At 36.1% G+C, this 17,523-nt stretch overlaps 1 protein-coding gene across 4 annotated transcripts in view; it reads left to right on the plus strand.

Moving 5' to 3' along the window:
- Positions 1 to 545: 545 nt before the first annotated feature.
- The window catches only part of Mastl (microtubule associated serine/threonine kinase like), a 32,880-nt gene continuing 15,902 nt past the window's right edge, over positions 546 to 17,523 (plus strand). For all 4 annotated transcript variants that reach the window (XM_074056449.1, XM_074056450.1, XM_074056451.1 and 1 more), the window contains exons 1-8: positions 546 to 798; positions 3,621 to 3,758; positions 5,988 to 6,127; positions 7,159 to 7,247; positions 9,142 to 9,248; positions 9,941 to 10,076; positions 13,237 to 13,409; positions 15,436 to 16,578. In XM_074056449.1, coding sequence (XP_073912550.1) covers positions 616 to 798; positions 3,621 to 3,758; positions 5,988 to 6,127; positions 7,159 to 7,247; positions 9,142 to 9,248; positions 9,941 to 10,076; positions 13,237 to 13,409; positions 15,436 to 16,578 — 2,109 coding nt within the window. In that variant the 5' untranslated portion in view covers positions 546 to 615. The remainder of the gene's footprint in view (positions 799 to 3,620; positions 3,759 to 5,987; positions 6,128 to 7,158; positions 7,248 to 9,141; positions 9,249 to 9,940; positions 10,077 to 13,236; positions 13,410 to 15,435; positions 16,579 to 17,523) is intronic.

Here is a 17,523-nt window from a genome sequence, read left to right on the forward strand (position 1 = left end):
AAATTTATCTTATACTTATTGGTCCTGGTCTGTTTCAGTCAGGCAAACTGCATCCTGGGAAAAGTCAGATTACAGGGCCAGCCACCTGCTTCCTGCTCATCCAGTTTCTCCACATTCTGTGACTTCAACAAGCTTCCAAACCTCGCCCCTGGCCATTGCGTCACGGAATTGCTTTACATCTCGCGGGGGCGGAAGATGGCGAAGGAGGCGGGAGAATTACAGGTCTAGACTTGGACAAGGTCCCCCACCAGACTCGTTTGCAAATCCCGCGATTCAGATTTCTAAGTCCCAGTTGTCCCTTTCTCGTTAGCCGAGAACTGTTCGTGTCTCCTTCCTCATCACAAATGATGTCAGTGGGCCATTGCCATCGCTCTTACAGAGTCCCTGGAGACTCAAGACAGTCCCGGCACCGCGGTTCTCACGCCCATTGGGTCTTTCCGTATTTACCTAAAGGGGGGGCGGAAGGGGCGGGGCTTCACGAGAGTCGGCGAGGCCGCGCAGTGCCGTCACGGACGGGGCGCGTTGTGGGCGGAGCCTCACTTTGAACCCAGTTGGCGGGAGTGGCGGCTGTGAAAGGGGCCTTGGTGGCTGCAGTCTAGTATCAGCTGTCCTGCGATGGAGCCCGCCGCGGGGAGCGAGGAGAATGGAGGAGGCGCGGCGACAGAGGACTGCGTGAATAGGATCCCGGTACCAAGACCGCCCTCCATTGAAGAATTCACCATAGTGAAGCCCATCAGCCGCGGCGCCTTCGGGAAAGTGTACCTGGGGCAGAAAGGCGGCAAGTTGTATGCAGTGAAGGTAGGAAGTCTGCAAGAAAAGAAAGGTTGGCCCTTCGGCCCTCCCTCCTGCTGCCCTCTGACTTGGGCAGGCTCCGGGCTGTGGTCAGTTCAAACAGCAATAAACTGAGGCTTCAGTATGTCCGGCTACCCACGCTAGTCGCCCCAGCCATTACTGTTACGGAATTTTTGTTGTCTGTTTTGGTTTTTGAGACAGGGTCTTGGTACTCCAGGCTGTCCTGAAACTCGCGATCCTCCTGCCTCAGCCTTGCTAGTGCCGGGATTGCAGACGTGCACCACCATGCCTAGTTTGTTATGAAATTTTTAAATTGGCCGTATTACCTCTTCGTGTTATGTGTCTTCTGGGTCCTTTGTATAGCTTGGAGTTAACCAGGATTAAGTTTAAAACTCATTAAGTTTGTAATAACCGTTTCCTAATTATGTCTTTTAATTCTATCCCTCTGAAAATAGATTCTGACCTTCTGTACAATCAAAATATCTCATTAAGCAAACCTTATTGCTACGTACCTATAATCCCAGCATTCGAGAGGATGGCAAGGTCAAAGCCAGTCTTTGATACATAGTAAGATCATGTCTCCAAAAAAAACCCAAATTCCCAGTTGTTTCTAGTCAAACATTCCAGTACATGTACTTATAGAGTAATCTGAAATGTGTCCTAAATCAAAAATTTGTCCATGCAGCAGTATATTTCATTCTAAAAACATTCAACATGTATTTGAAGATGTTCTGTGAATTCTTGGTTTTCACATCACTGCAATCCAATTTTTTTTTTTTTTTTTTTGGTGAGACTGGAGTTTGAACTCGGGAATTCAAACTTGCAAAGTAGGCACTCTACTGCTTGAGCTACATGTTAGTCCACCACAATCCAATTTTAACAATATTTCACTATTCAGCAAAATCCTCTTCTGCTCATCTGCAGCATCTCCCCACCATAGTACTTCAATTCCAGATAACCACTAATCTGCTTTCTACCTCTATAGGTTTGCCTTTCTTTGAACATTTTACATGAATGGAATCATACAATGTATGGTCTTTTGCATCTTTTTTTTAAATCACTTGACATGATGTTCTTAGGGTTCGTCAGGCCTTCGTTTCCATACTTAGTCTATTGGAATCGTCTCCTAACTTGAACCATTATCTTTATTTTTCATAATACAAACTAAAGTTCAGATGCCTTACAGAAGCAATCATACTCCAAGTTTTGGCTATAGATCTCCACTACATCTTCCATACCCCTATGTTCTAGCAACACCTGATGACTAGTCCCTCAAAGCTATGTATTTTCTTGCCTTTGAGCTCATGTTTATGCTGATTTCTCCTTGAGTGCTTTTCTTCTTCACTAGTCTGCTCTTTACCCATCTTATGTATTAAGGTTCCTCTTAGCTGTCCTTGAAACCTCTGATCTGACCCAACCAATTGAAATTGTTACTTGTTTTATATGTTCTCAATGTTGTTGTTTTATCATGTGGTGAAATGAAAACACCAATTAATTTGTCCAATAAATATTTTGGGATGTGGGGTATTACTTTGGTGAACAAAGCAAATGTGCCTTCAAAGAGCTTTTAATTCAGAGGAATAAGTGAAATCATGCTACAGGCTTACTTTGTCAATTTCCTACAATTTTCTTGTGGGTATGTGTTTTTTGTTTGTGTGTGTGTGTGTGTGTGTGTTGCTGGAGATTGAATCCAGGGCCTTGTTCATGCTACATGTGAAAAGAGGTAAGACTGAAATTTATCATATTATTAAAGAAAATATTTTAATGGTGCCCTTTTTCTTTTGTAATAGTATTAAGAATTGATTCCAATGTTATTAAATATCTCAGTTTAGTGTTCCACTTCTAATGTATAATTTTGTTTGTGATCCAATTACCTTGAAACTTAAAATGTGTAAGATAGCATTTAAGACTGTTTCAGTGGTTCTGCTCACTCTTGTTATCTGTTTGTGAGGCAGTTTTCCAACATTATGATTCTATTCCTGTCCATCAAAGTGTATTGTATGTTTAGTATATTATGTATGATGCTAATATATGTTAATGATATGTTATCTATATATATCCGACATAATATATAACATTAACATGATATGCAGTATACTTTGTTATTAATATAATATAGAATATCTAATATATTTCTCTTTTGGGGAGGTGGATTTAAACTAAGGGCCTCCCACTTGGTAGGCAGGTGCTCTGTACTTCAGCCACACCCTCAGCCCATTTCACTTTAGTTATTTTTTTAATAGGGTCTCATATGATGATCCTCCTATTTCTGCCTCCCATGTAGTTGGGAGACATGCCACCACACCCAGCTGATTGGTCGAGGTAGCATCTTGATCACTTTTTGTCTGGACTAGGCCTGAACTTTGATCCTTTGGATCTCCACCTCCCAAGTAGCTGGGATAATAGGTGTGAGCCTCCACTTCCATCTGTGTTTCTATTACTCTGTTCCAACTTCCAAAATAGGAAATGGAGGTTATTAGGAACCTATCTATTGAGTTTGTTATAAGAATAGGAGAAAGTTTTTTCTTATCAACATGCAAATCAGTCAGGGAGCATTTATTTAATTTTTTCCTTCTCAAAATGAATGTAGTAACTTTGGCTACTTAATATCAAGATAAGCAGTTCTATTCTGAAGATAATGTTTTCTTTGTTGTTTGTTTTACCCTCTTAGCTATTTTTCTGGTATTTTCCTGATGGCAATGTTACATCCAAATGACATCTATGTGTTTTCTGTTTCTTGGTGTTTTTATGATGGCAGCCTTACCTTGAACCCTGAGAACACTATAATAAAAAATAAAATGTGTCTGTTGACGTGTTATCTATTACAGGTTGTCAAAAAAGCAGATATGATCAATAAAAATATGACTCATCAGGTACAAGCTGAGAGAGATGCACTGGCACTAAGCAAAAGCCCTTTCATTGTCCACTTGTATTACTCACTACAGTCAGCAAGCAATGTCTACTTGGTGAGTAAATAATTTTACTTTTTTCTTTTTTCATTCATTTAGCAGTCAGTGAACCCAGTGATTTAAAAGTACAGTATCTGCATTTCTTGTACTTGCATTTGAATCCCATCTCTGGCAATCAGTAGCTTTATGATATTGGATGATTTATTCATTATTTTAATTAGAGTAGAGCAGAAGAAAAGAACCCATAGAATGTGTGTTTGTATATATGTATACATATACAGAAAGACAAACATTTATTTTAAGTAATCTACTCACAAGACTGAAATATGCAAGGTAGGTTGGCAGTCTGGAGACCCATGAAGAGTTTGATGCAACTTCCCCAGTCAGTCTTGAGGCAGAATTTTCTCTGTCCCTGGGAATGTCAATCTTTTTTTCCCTCTTAAAGAGTTTCAAATAATTGATTAAGGGCTACTCACATTATGAAGTATAAATTGCTTTCTCAGAGTGTACTGATTTAAATATTAATCTCATCTGAAGAATATTTTAGATGAGTTATAAAATGGTGCCTAATCTATAAACTCTTTTTGTACCCAATGACTTACTACATTTCTAATCTTTCAATTTAGACTCATGTTTGATGTTAAACATGATAGAGATTTAGTGGAAGCACTGGTGGAGTAGCTCAGGTGTAGAGTGCCTGCCTAGCAAGTGTGAGTCTCTGAGTTCATTCCTAGTGCCATCAAAAAACCACAAAGATTTACTGGAGGTTCAATGGGATGACCAGAAATTTTGAAAAGTAAAAAGGGTTTTGTAAGGCAGTGGTGAACACCTTTTTTTGTTGTTGTTTTAACATCAGGACTAAGTCAGGAAAAATATGGGTTTCTTTTGTTGATGTTTATTTATTTTTTGTCTTGTTTGTTACAAGCCAAAGTTTAAATAAATGGCAAAATGTGATCATATCATAAACAGTTTAGTTCTATCTATGTTTTCCACTTAATGGTAATATCCTTTTTAATGACAGCATACAATTCCATCGATTTAATCATGAATTTCATAATTTCTTCATTGAATGTAACATTGATGAATTGTCTTAGTTTTTTTTAACTCTTTTATTCTAAACATAACTGCAATGAAACTTACGAAAGTGAATTGCAGTATTTAGTTATAATGAACTCCTCTGGGGGAGATGAGATCTGATTATTCCAGGAAGAAGAATTTTGGAGTAGGAATACAAATCTGTATTGGAGTTTACCTTCAAAGCAAGGTAAAAACTCAGGCACCATGGCACATATCTGTAATCCCAGAACTCGGGGTTGAGACAGGGTCAGATCCTGTCTCAAAAACAAAGCAAGGTTAAGCAGAGCCCCTTTAGGAAGCCTCTAGATTCTGAGAAAGCATAAAAAGGGAGTCTACTTTTTAGGGTGATTCACTGTCTTGAATCAAATATATATGTGTGCAGTAAGAAAGTGAATATCAAATACATAAAAATACTTCACTTTTCATCTTCTAAGCTGATGGTGGCAAACTACTATGACCTATGGACCAAATTTGTCCTTTATAAGCTAAGACTAGCTTTTGCATTTTTAAAAGGTAGGGGAAAATTTTTAAAGAATATTTTTGGTACCTGAGAATTACAATGAAATTTTAATTCCAGTGAGTAAATAAAATTTAAATCTGTGCGTGGTGTGGTACATGCCTATAAATCCCAGCACTCAGGAAGGCTGAGGCAGGAGGATGGTGAGTTCAAGGCCAACCTGGGCTACATACACAGCAAGACCTTATCTCAAAAAACAAAAGTAAACCTGGTATTAATGTATGAGTGATAATAAGAAAATACATTTGTGGCCAGGTTTAGTGTATCACACCTGTAATTCCAATTACTTAAAACAGAGATTCAGAGGATTGCAGTTCAAGGCCAGCCTGGACAAAAAGTTAGTGAGACCCCCATTTCAACAAATGCACATCTGTAATGCATCTACTCCAGAGGCATAGATAAGGGAGCGTGGTCTAAGGCTAGCCCAGGCAAAAACACAAAACCCTACCAGAAAAAAAATAACTAAAGCAGAAAGGGCTTCAGGTGCGGTTCAGTTGGTGGAGTACGTGCCTAACAAGTGTAAAGCCCTGAGTTCAAGCCAGTATAGCAAAATAAAAATAAAAAAAAAGAAAGAAAAAGAAAATATGTTTTGTGATACAACCATGGTAAAAATCTGTAACTTTAGTGCCCAATAACTACATTTTTAAAGTAATTATAGTTTTTCTTCATAACATTAAATTCCTTTTTGATAGGTGATGGAGTATCTTATTGGTGGAGATGTTAAGTCTCTCCTACATATATACGGTTATTTTGATGAAGAGATGGCTGTGAAATACATTTCCGAAGTAGCATTGGCTCTGGACTATCTGCATAGACATGGAATAATCCACAGGTAAAAGACTGGCTTTTTTCCAGACTATTATTTAAAAATGCACCCAAATTATGTATTAAATGTTTGAATCTCAACTGTTGGCAGTAACCACTTGTCCATATTTCCAGGTATCAAAAGTTTAGAGATTTTGATACCTCTTGTTTTGTCTTCCTGTGCTTTTTAAGTATATTGCTATGAACCTGAATATGCATTTTAATGTAAAAAATATTGAATCTTTTTCTACTCCTACCATCACACAAAAATGCTTCATTTTGTAGTCCTAGCTCTTCCTCTCTGGAATGGAAGGTGAAGTGGTCTGATCTGTAAAGCTTAATCATGTTTTCCTTTATAGACATAGATGTAATTTTGACCAGGCTTGAGACTAATATTTTTTCTAATGGGATTTATTTACTTTAATGGAGTATCTGACAAATAATGCCAATGGTAATCTAGCATTAAATAATTTAACTGTCTTTGTGCGTTCAGCTATATAAATGATGTTTTTTCTTTTTTTTTTTTTTTTGGCAGTAATGGAGTTTGAACTTAAGCTTGATAGGCAGGTGCTGTACTACTTGAGCCACTCCATCTGGCCTTTTTGCTTTCAGCATTTTTTGAATAGGACCTCACTTTTATTCCCTGGCTGGTTTGAACTGAGATGCTCTGATTTACCCTTTCTGCATAGCTGGGATGACAGGCATGTACCACATACCTAGCTTCTTATTAGTTGAGATGTAGTCTTGTGGACTTTTTGCACAAGCTGGTCTAGAACCGTAATCCTCCCAGCGTCTGCCTCCTAAGTAGCTATGATGACAGGCATGAGCTACCATGACTGGCTGATGTTTTCCTTTTGAGACTTGTTTTCTGCACTTTTCAAAGCCACCAGTGAGTGCCTTAATTTTAGAGGAAATAAGTGGGATTTGTCTCTACCGTAACACACACACACACACACACACACACACACACACACTCTCTCTCTCTCTTTCCCTCTTTCTGTTCTCTGCCTTACTACAAGACATTCTAACATCAAACTACTTGCATTTTTGTATATGCAGGGATTTGAAACCAGACAATATGCTTATTTCTAATGAAGGTCATATTAAACTGACAGATTTTGGCCTTTCCAAAGTTACTTTGAATAGAGGTAAGGAAAATAGCAGGTAAGTGCCTTTTAAGTGTCCCAACAAATTTTAGAGAGTACATTTCATTAACTTGTACCATTTTCTTTGTTAATTTACAATAAATAAAATTTGATAGTTATTTATTCAAAAGTACTCTAGAAATACTTAATGGTGTGTTTTTTCTATTAAAGAAGAAAATAGTGGGGGCAAGAGGGCATTGGAGGTGCAGTTCAGTGAGAGCCCATCTGAAAAATAACCAGAGAAAAAATGGCTGTAAATTGTGGCTCAAGTGACTACCTAGTAAATGCAGAGCCCAGAGTTTAAACCCCAATTCCCTCCCAAAAATATAAATAAATAAATGCATAGAAGAAGGCTGGGATATAGCTCAATGGTGGGAAAAATGAACATAGAAGAATGGGCTAGGGACATAGGTCTATTATCAGAGTGCCATGTGTAGGGCCTTGGGTTCAATCACCAGCACCATAAAAGAGTGGATACAGTATGAGAATGTTATTTTTTTTAATAAATGAGCAGTAACCCAAAGTTGGATTTAAAAATTACAAACCCTGATATTACAATTACTTGAAAATATAGCGATATCTATAATTCTTTATATGGAATTACAAAATTCAAAACAGTTATGAATCTCTAAAGGTTTTTCCTAACTTTCCTAAAATTCTGACCTGAGTTCATATGAGACTATTTGTAGTTTTTCCTCTTGGGTTTTTTTTTTTTATTATTATTTCTTTTTTCTACATTTTTTGTAGTTCTTCTTAATTCCACTCCATGTGATTATTTCATACATTTTGCTGCAGAAATAATATTTGATTGCAGGTGTATGTGAGATGTCACTTGGGATGTTCCATAAAATATAGTATGTTTACCATATTAGCTTTCTAAAATCTGAACATTTTCAGCCAGGTGCCAGTGGCTCATGCCTGTAATCCTAGCTACTCAGGAGGCAGAGATCAGGAGGATCACAGTTTGAAGCCAGCCTGGGCAAATAATTCATGAGACCTTATCTCGAAAATACCCAACACAAAATAGGGCTGGTGGAGTGGCTCAAGGGGTACAGTGCCTGCCTAGCAAGCATAAGCCTTGAGTTCAAACCCCAGTACCACCAAGTCCATCAATCGATCAATCACTATAAACATTTTTGAATTGTGAAGCAAAGCTAGGATTTCAGATAAATTACTGGAAATTTGTATTAAAATGATGTTCTTGGTGAATTTAAATCATTTTTATGTCATAAAGGAATGTCTAATTTTTTAGTTTTATTTGTAAACTATTAGATTATTACTTATTTGTTCTTACTGCTCATCAATGTGAGACACAAATGAAAGTTAAGTTCAAACTTTATATTTTATAAAGGCCTATACCATATATAGAACATTAGCCTTGCTATTTTTGATATCTAAGTTAAGTAGTGTAGTATTATTTGTCAGTGTTGAATCATTTTAAAATATTACACATTAAATCATGCTAATGATATGTATGGGTCAATTTCTACATTGTTACAGGCTCAAACTTATTAGTTAATATGAGGGATCTATAATTGTATTGCTCCCTACTTCCTCCTTTTCCAATATTAATTCACCGAAAATTATTTTCTTGCAAGTTAGATGATGCTCATTTTTAGTGACCAAGTACTCCTCAAAAAGGTATCAGGACTCTGTTTCATTTCTCTATGTTCCTTTCATTCCAAACAAAGCTGTGTTCTATCAGACTTTTTAATGATTTCATTAGCTGTAAATGTTTCGTCTGTGGCATGGCATAATATTTACCTTGCACAAACCAGTTTTGTAGGCAAGGTTAATATGTAGAAAGAGGGGCAAGGTCAGCATGCATAATTATTGACTTAGTCAATGACAATTGAAGATTTTGAAGAAATTCATATGCTTTCCTTTGCATGTATAGACATCAATATGATGGATATCCTTACAACACCATCAATGGCTAAACCTAAACAAGATTACTCAAGAACCCCAGGACAAGTATTGTCTCTCATCAGTTCTTTGGGATTTGTAAGTATTTGATAAGAAAAAAAACTCACATAACATACCCTTTCATGATCACCACTTAAAATTTAAAGTCTCCTTTAAAAAAAGAAGATCAAAATAGGTTTTTTTCTTTTTTGAAAATTAAATGCATATGATGTTGCCAGATAGTTTATTAATTTACATCTTTAATCTTCCTGAGTAGGTGAAAATGTGTCTTTCCTGACCACAATTCTAAAACATAAGCAAATCCTTTTTCTGTTCTTTTTCCCATTTTTCTTTTCTTTTTTTTGTGATACTGTGTTTCCTCATTTTTTAATACATTTTTATTAGGATATATTCATTATATGGGGGATTCATAGTGACAATTCCAATTAGACTTATATTGTGCCATTAGTCACATTGCCCCCATTGTCTCTCCCCCTTATCCCCTTCCCCACCCCAATTAAAGCAATTACAAGAGGTTTCTTTGTTCTGTTTCATATACATGAAGGCCATGTACCATATACCTATACCGTCACCTTAATCTTCTTTCACCCTCTACCCTCCCACTAGTAACCCCCCACACACACTGTACCTATTTTTCAAAATTGATTTAAATGTCAAGCATGAGGTAGCATTACCTTGACAGTGTGTCTACTTAGATGCTCTAACTTAGGTGACATTTTTTCTGAAATTAAATCTCTTAACATTTGTTTTAAATTTTTACTCTTTAATAGTTCACACCAGTTGCAGAGAAAAATCAAGAATCTACAGACATCCTCTCAACCCATCAATCTGAAACATCACAGCTTCCTCAAGGATTAATTTGTCCTATGTCTGTAGATCAAAGGGATAACAAACTATTAAAATCATGTAAGTATAAAAGAAAGAGTAGTGTATTACATTAAGTGTGAGCTTTAAGGAACAAAAATATTTCTAAAGTTTACATTTCTGGTATCAATTTAATAATTTTAAAATGCAAATATCTGAACTGCCTGTGGCATTACTATATTTTCTGCCATTTCTGATAGGTTTGTCGCACATTTTTAAGTAGGCAGAATAAAATATGAGATATTCTTCAATTTCCCATAATATTGGAATGCTCATTAGGTAAATTTCAATATACTGGGTCTATGGAAAACTTTAGGAAGAAGATGGAGTGCAGTGTTGTGTTTTTATAAACTTATCCAAAAGATTATGAGGTAGCTTAAATTAGAAAGTAGAGGTTTATTTATTTATTCATTTATTTATTGTGGTGCTGGGATTTGAACTCAGGGCCTATACCTTGAGCTATTCCACTACCACTTTTTGTTATGGGGTTTTTTCAAGATAGGATTTTTCAAACTGATGTGGCCCAGGCTGGCTTTGAACTGTGATCCTCCTAATCTCTGCCTCCTGACTAGCTAGGATTACAGGTGTGAGCCATCAGTGCCAACTGAGGTTTTTTGTTGTTGTTGGAGGTGGTGGTGGTAGTAGTTTGGTTTTTTGAGACAGTCTCACTACATAGCCCAGGCTGGCCTTAAACTTTTGATCCTCCTGTCTCAGCCTCCTGAGTGGTGGGCAAACAGTTGGTGAGACCCTATCTTAAAAATATCCAACACAAAAAGTGCTGGTGGAATGGCTCAAGTGGTAGAGTGCCTGCTTAGCAACCATGAGGCCCAGAGTTCAAACCCCGGTACCACCCAAAAAAAGAACTTCGTAGCTACAAGTTTAGTACATTACCATATGCAAAGGCAGGAATAAATGTAAGTATATTCCACTTCAAACAATAGGAACTAAAAGTGAGAGTGGGAAATAATGTGCAATGAGAAGGAAAGCTTGGCATGTAGATCAGGAAGGATCAAGTGTTGCTACAGAAATACTAGGATTTGAGTTCTAGACAAGTGGGAGCTATCAAAAGTCCTAAAGTAGGGAATGGCCTGGTCATACCAGCAATTGAGAAACAACTCATTATCAAATGTACAGTATGCACATGATAGTAGCTTAAACACACGTTCCCATGTTATTCAGGGAAGGCAGTTGACTTGTTCAGTCATATAACAAAGTCAATGCCTATTGAGTGTCAGGAATTCCACTGAAAGGATTTGTGTATCAAAAAGAAAGTTGGGGGCTGGGCACAGTGGTGCACATCTGTAATCCCAGCTACTCAGGGGGTGGAGATTAGAAGAACAGCAGCGCAAGGCCAGCCTGGGCAAAAGTTAGCAAGACCCCCATCTTAACACATCTGCAACCCTAGTTTTATGGAAGGCATAAGTAGGAATATTATGGTTCATGACTGGCCTGGGCAAAAAAATCATGAGACCCTATCAGAAAAATAACCTAAAGTAAAAAGGTCTAGAGGCATGGCTCAAGTGGTAGAGTGCTTGCCTAGTATGCACAAGGCCCTGAGTCCAAACCCCAGTACCACAAAAAAAAAAAGTTGGATTAGATAGACTTTGAGATTCTTCTGGTTTTAAAATTATAAGACTTACCACATCAAAAAGCTACAAGACCAAGAATTTCCTTGAAATTAAGGTCATATTCACCCTTTTTGGGAAAGAAAAGATACATGCATTTTTTAGATATGTATAAAATGTTTGGGGCCAGTTATGGTGGCAGAAGCCCTGTAATCCTAGCTACTTGGGAAGAGGAGATAGGAAGATCGTGGTCCAAGTCCGGCCTAGGCAAAAGTTAGTGAGACCCTATCTTAAAAAACAAGCCATGCATGGTGGCACACATAGTGGACCACAGGATCCCAGCCACTCAGAAAGCTCATAGTCCCTGAGATAGGAGGAAGGATCACAGTCCCAGGCTGGCCCAGACAAGAGCAAGATCCTACCTGAAAAACAAACTAAAAAAAGCAAAAAGACTGGGAGCATGGCTTAATTAGTAGAGCCCTTGCCCAGCAAGCAAGAGGTCCTGAATTCAACCCCAGTACCATAAAAACAACAGCAAAAAAACCTTTACATCCACATATTTTGATCTTTAGTAAAAGTAGTTGTGTCCAATTATAAGTTTAACAACCATTTTTAGCATTTTGTATTTAAATAGTAAAGGAGCAAGTATCATACAAATAGTGTTACTTTATTGCACTAACTCATTGTGAACCAATTTACCATTACTCATTCCTTTAAGCCAGTGTTAGTAGGAAAATCCCTTATATTGGGATTGGAATGTAGCTTAATGGTAGAGTGCTTGCCTAGCTTGTGTAAGGCCCTGGGTTCCATCCCCTGCACTGTCCAAAGAAAGAAAGAAAGAAAGAAAATCCTGGGGGAGGTGGGGGAGAATAAAGGAGAATGATGATGGGGCAGGCAGAGTGGCTCAAGTAGTAAGAGCACCTGCCTAGCAAGTGTGAGGTCTTGAGTCCACACCCCAGTTCCACCAAAAATAAAAATAAATAAAAAGAGAATGATGGAGGGGTGAATTTAACTAAGATTTATTATAAGCACTTTTGTAGATGTCACAATGTACCCCCAGTACAACAATAATATAATAAAAAAATTTTCAAAAAATTCTTAATGGATATCTATAATTCAAACTTGTGTGTGTGCACAAACATAGGTATGTGTATGTGTATATATATATATATATATATATATATATGTATAGGTGTGTGTATAGCTTTAATAGAATCCAAGCATTCCAATAAAACTATAGTTTTTAATTAAATACAAGTTGGACTTAAAGCACATCTGGACATGATACATCAATAATGCTCCTTTATCAAGAATACCTTCAAATTGGATAATAAACAACTTAGAATTGATTTCTTTTAATTAAAAATTAATTCCCTTGTCCTGAATTTTACTTTATAAATGTTAAGGGGATTTTGTTAGGACTTTCAGAACAGCACTTGTATTTGCAACAATTTATGAATCTAAATAAATAATGAGAATCATTCTAGAAATACCTGCAGCTATCGTTATGGACTGGTTAGTGTCTACAAGAAATCATTCTGATATGCAGTAGCTACTACAATTATCTATAAAGATTCAGTTTCATTAAGAGACGAAGAAAGTTGTGACATAGCTGCAGTATTTTCTTTTTCCTACAGGTCATGAAACACTTCGCTCCAACCCAGGAATGCCTGTGAAATGTCTAACTTCTAATCTTCTCCAGTCTCGGAAAAGGCTGGGTACATCTAGTGCCAGTAGTCAGTCTCACACCTTCATGTCCAGTGTGGAATCAGAATGCCACAGCAGTCCCAAATGGGAAAAGGATTGTCAGGTTAGAAAGAAATTATTTTAATCCAAACCAACTGTGTATGTCAAATTAATGATGGAAATACCATGCCTTTTCATGCAAATCCTATAAGGAAATTAAATTGGTACATGAATGGCAGTTGAAATATTATTTAAAAAATTCTTCACTTTCCTGGATATTCTGTCAAATTCTTTTGAAATATTTCATATCTCATTCAGTTGTGAAATTGATCTTTTCTGATATATAATGAGTAAATAATTATAATAAACTGAGGGTAAATGTTCAACTTCTAGGCATCTAAGAAGACTTTTTGGGTAGGGGGTTATATAGTACTGGAGTTTGAACTTGGGCTTACACTTGCTAGGCAGATGCTCTACCAGTTTAGCCACTCCACTAGCCCTTTTTTGTGTTGGGTATTTTTGAGATAGGGTCTTGCTTTTTGCATGTGCTGGCCTTGAACCATGATCCTCCTGATATCTGCCTCCTGAATACCTAGGATTACAGGCATGAGCCATTATTGCCCAGCTCTAGCTTTGCTTTTTAATTCCCTACCATGATATTGACATTAGCTTTTGAAATTTTTTATGTTTTTTTAGCCTACATCATTTTATACTGTTTCTCATTTAATGAAATAACTTTTCAAAACTAGCTTTTAGACCACAAAGGATATAGGTATGCCCTTAAATGTATCTATTGTAATGAGATTGCTTACATAATGAATAGATTTACTTAAAATTGTTTTACTTAATTTATACATTCCATTTTTGTCTTTTTTAAAAGTTATTAAAGATGATACTAAAAGATGATAAGAACAAAAATATAAAATTATAGTAATGTCTCCTTTGTAGGATGCTGATAAAATAATCTTAGAGTAAACCTTCCATTTGATAAGATTATTTGGATGTTATTTGCTTCTTATTCTCAGTAATCTGATGTTCTTCATTATTTTTGGATGTTTGTATTTTCTGAGTAAGGTCAAATTAACTTTAGATAAAGTAGGGTTTCTCAATCTTTTGTCTGTTTATAGGCTGTGCTATGGATAATACATGCTATAGAATGAACAGATTTCCATTCCTAGTAATATCATTTCAACTGTTTCATATTCTAGAAAGCATACTGATAGTATTTCAAACTACACACAGCTTTCCCTTCTTCCTCCCAGTTCTTCATCTCAAAGGTCATCTCAATAGCCAGATTATAGTAATGCTTTGAAAGTTATATCAAAGGAGTGATAATGAACCATAGGGGCCCTCTGATACCCTTGTAGTAATCTCCAAATTCATCATTTTCTGAGCTTACAGATCAACAAATTATAATTCAGGAATTTTCTTTTTTGTTTGTGACTAAGTCTGCCTCTTTATTACTAAATAAGTTAATACTAGTTATTACAATTTGATATTTGCACATCAAAAACAGTCAAGATTCTCTCTAGTTAAATATTCTTGTAAAAATCTTGGTCACTGTGCATGAGATTGCAATATTATAAAACTTTGAGTAAGCCTGAGCACCCACAGATAGTTGGAAATCAAATAGTTTTTTTTTTAAAAATCATTTTGTTACCAGTGCATCTTGTTGACAATGAATTTTAATTTCTGCTATTTCTGGGTTTATTATTCATGTAAAGTATTACATGTTTACAGTAACAATATTTTTGGTCTATAATTTTTCATTGACTAGATTTGAATTTTGCAATTCAAAATAGAATCATCCATACCCCTATTGCCAAACAGATAAATACGTAATGTAGCCTTTCCCCTAGATTTGCCTGTTAATTGTTCTGTTTAATAACATGGTATAGTACCAAAATGATTATTAGAAGTTAACTGATTTAAATTTTTGACCAGTGTTTCATTCAAACTAATGTATGTAAGCTTATACTACAATTATTTTCCAGTTCTCTATTACCACTATTCTTTTGTTCCATTTGAAAGTGGAGATCGGAATGTTAGTAGTTTATGGAGTTGTTTATCCCATGTAGCTAGGCATAGCTTAAAATGTTAAAGAATCTCAGCTTTTATATAACTAAAAAGAATATTTTCCTCCCTCTTAGGAAAGTGATGAGGCATTGGGCTCTACAATGATGAATTGGAATGCAGTTGAAAAGTTATGCACAAAATCTACAAATGCCATCGAGACCAAAAGCTTCCATAAAAAGGATCTGGAATTAGCCCTTTCTTCCATTCATAACAGTAGTGCCATTTCTGCCTCCGGAAGGTCTTGTGTAAATCTTGCTAAAAAATGCTTCTCTGGGGAAGTTTCTTGGGAAGCAAGAGAATTGGATATAAATAATGAAAATATGACCACTGACACAAGACAATCTGGTTTCCATCAGTCAAGTGAGTGGACTGTGAATTCCAGTGGTATGTCTGAAGAGCACTTTGGGAAAAGAAGTTTGAAAAGAAATTTTCACTTGGTTGACTCTAGTCCTTGTGAGAAAATCATACAAAATAAAAAAAATTGTGTAGAATATAAACATAATAATGAAATGATAGACTGCTGTACAAATCAAAATACAGGCTTAACAGCTGAAGTCCAAGATCTTAAGCTCTCGCTGTGTAGAAGTCAGAAAAATGACTGTACCAATAAGGAGAACATTGTCACTTATTTTACTGATAGACAACAAACACCAGAAAAATTATGTATACCAATGATCGCAAAAAACCTTATGTGTGAACTAGATGAAGATTGTGAAAAGACTAGTAAGAAGGACTACCTAAGTTCTAATTTTCTATGTTCTGATGATGAAAGAGCTCCTAAAAGTATTTACATGGACTCAGATTCATCTTTTCATGGAATTTCTATAATGGAAAGTTCCTTAGAAAGGCAGTCCTTAGATCCAGAGAAAAGCATCAAAGAGTCATCTTTTGAAGAATCAAATATTGAAAATCTTACTGTGTCACCAAACTGCCAAGAAACTGCCTTGCCAAAAGATGATGAGAACTCTGCTGTCCAAGATAGTAACCAAAAAATGTTAGTTCCTTCTTCAGAGGTGCTGAAAACATTAACCCTTTCTAAAAGAAATGCTGTAGCTTTTCGAAGTTTTAACAGTCATATTAATGTATCCAATAACTCAGAACCATCCAAGATGAGCATTACTTCTTATGATGCAATGGATATTTCATGTGCCTATAGTGGCTCCTATCCCATGGCTATAACTCCTACTCAAAAAGAAAGATCCAGTATGCCCTATCAGGTATATTACATTTGTGTGTGTGTGTGTGTGTGTGTGGGACTGGGGTTTGAACCCAGGGCTTTGTGCTTGCAAAGAAGACACTTAAGCCATAACTCCAGATCATTTAGCTCTGGTTATTTTGGAGCTGGGAGTCTCTCAAATCATATGCCTAGGCTAACCTAGAACCTTGGTCCACCTGATCTCAGCCTCCCAAGTAGCTAGGATTACAGCCATCAGCCACTGGCAATATTAACAACTTTTTTAGCATTTTATTCTTTGGATTTTAGAAAACTAAACTGTTAAGATGGACATTTGCCTCTCAGCTAGAGTTTGTGGTATTAATTATATAGTTTTGTTCTTATAGAAAATCTGTTAAATTTCCATATAGAAAAATAAAGCTGATAGTAGTAGATAAAGCTAGTATTACAGGAATGCACTATGATATCCATCCTAAACTTTACCTTTATAAACCAAACATTCCATTTTTTTTTCCTTTGGAGAAACATCATAATATAAAAAGTATAAACTTTGAAATTAGGTTAAGAGACTTGGGTTTTCTGTCCAGAATTTACTAAGGGTTTAGAAGTTCCTTAACCTCAGAGCCTGGGCTCAAAGGTGTTGTTAACAATTACATTAAAACTTTTTAAATGTCATTTATGTAAGAAGTTATTTATAATTTCAGCATATGTATTGTCCAAATAATTCATTTTTTAGTCATAGCCTTTCTCACAGGGAATTCCTTTTTTTTTGTTTTTGGCAGTATTCTTAAGCTTTATATTAATCCATACTACCAAGATTTTGTTTTATTTATTTATGTATTTATTTATTTTGCATTGCTAGGGATCAAACCCAAGGCCTAAGATATACCACTGAGCTATATCCCCAGATCTTTTGTATTTTTTCATTGTTTCTTTTATTTCCAGATCTTATTGAAATAATTGATGGTAAGCTATTGAACTTCATTAC

This window comes from Castor canadensis, chromosome 15, assembly GCF_047511655.1.
Source record: "Castor canadensis chromosome 15, mCasCan1.hap1v2, whole genome shotgun sequence".
NCBI lineage: Eukaryota > Metazoa > Chordata > Mammalia > Rodentia > Castoridae > Castor > Castor canadensis.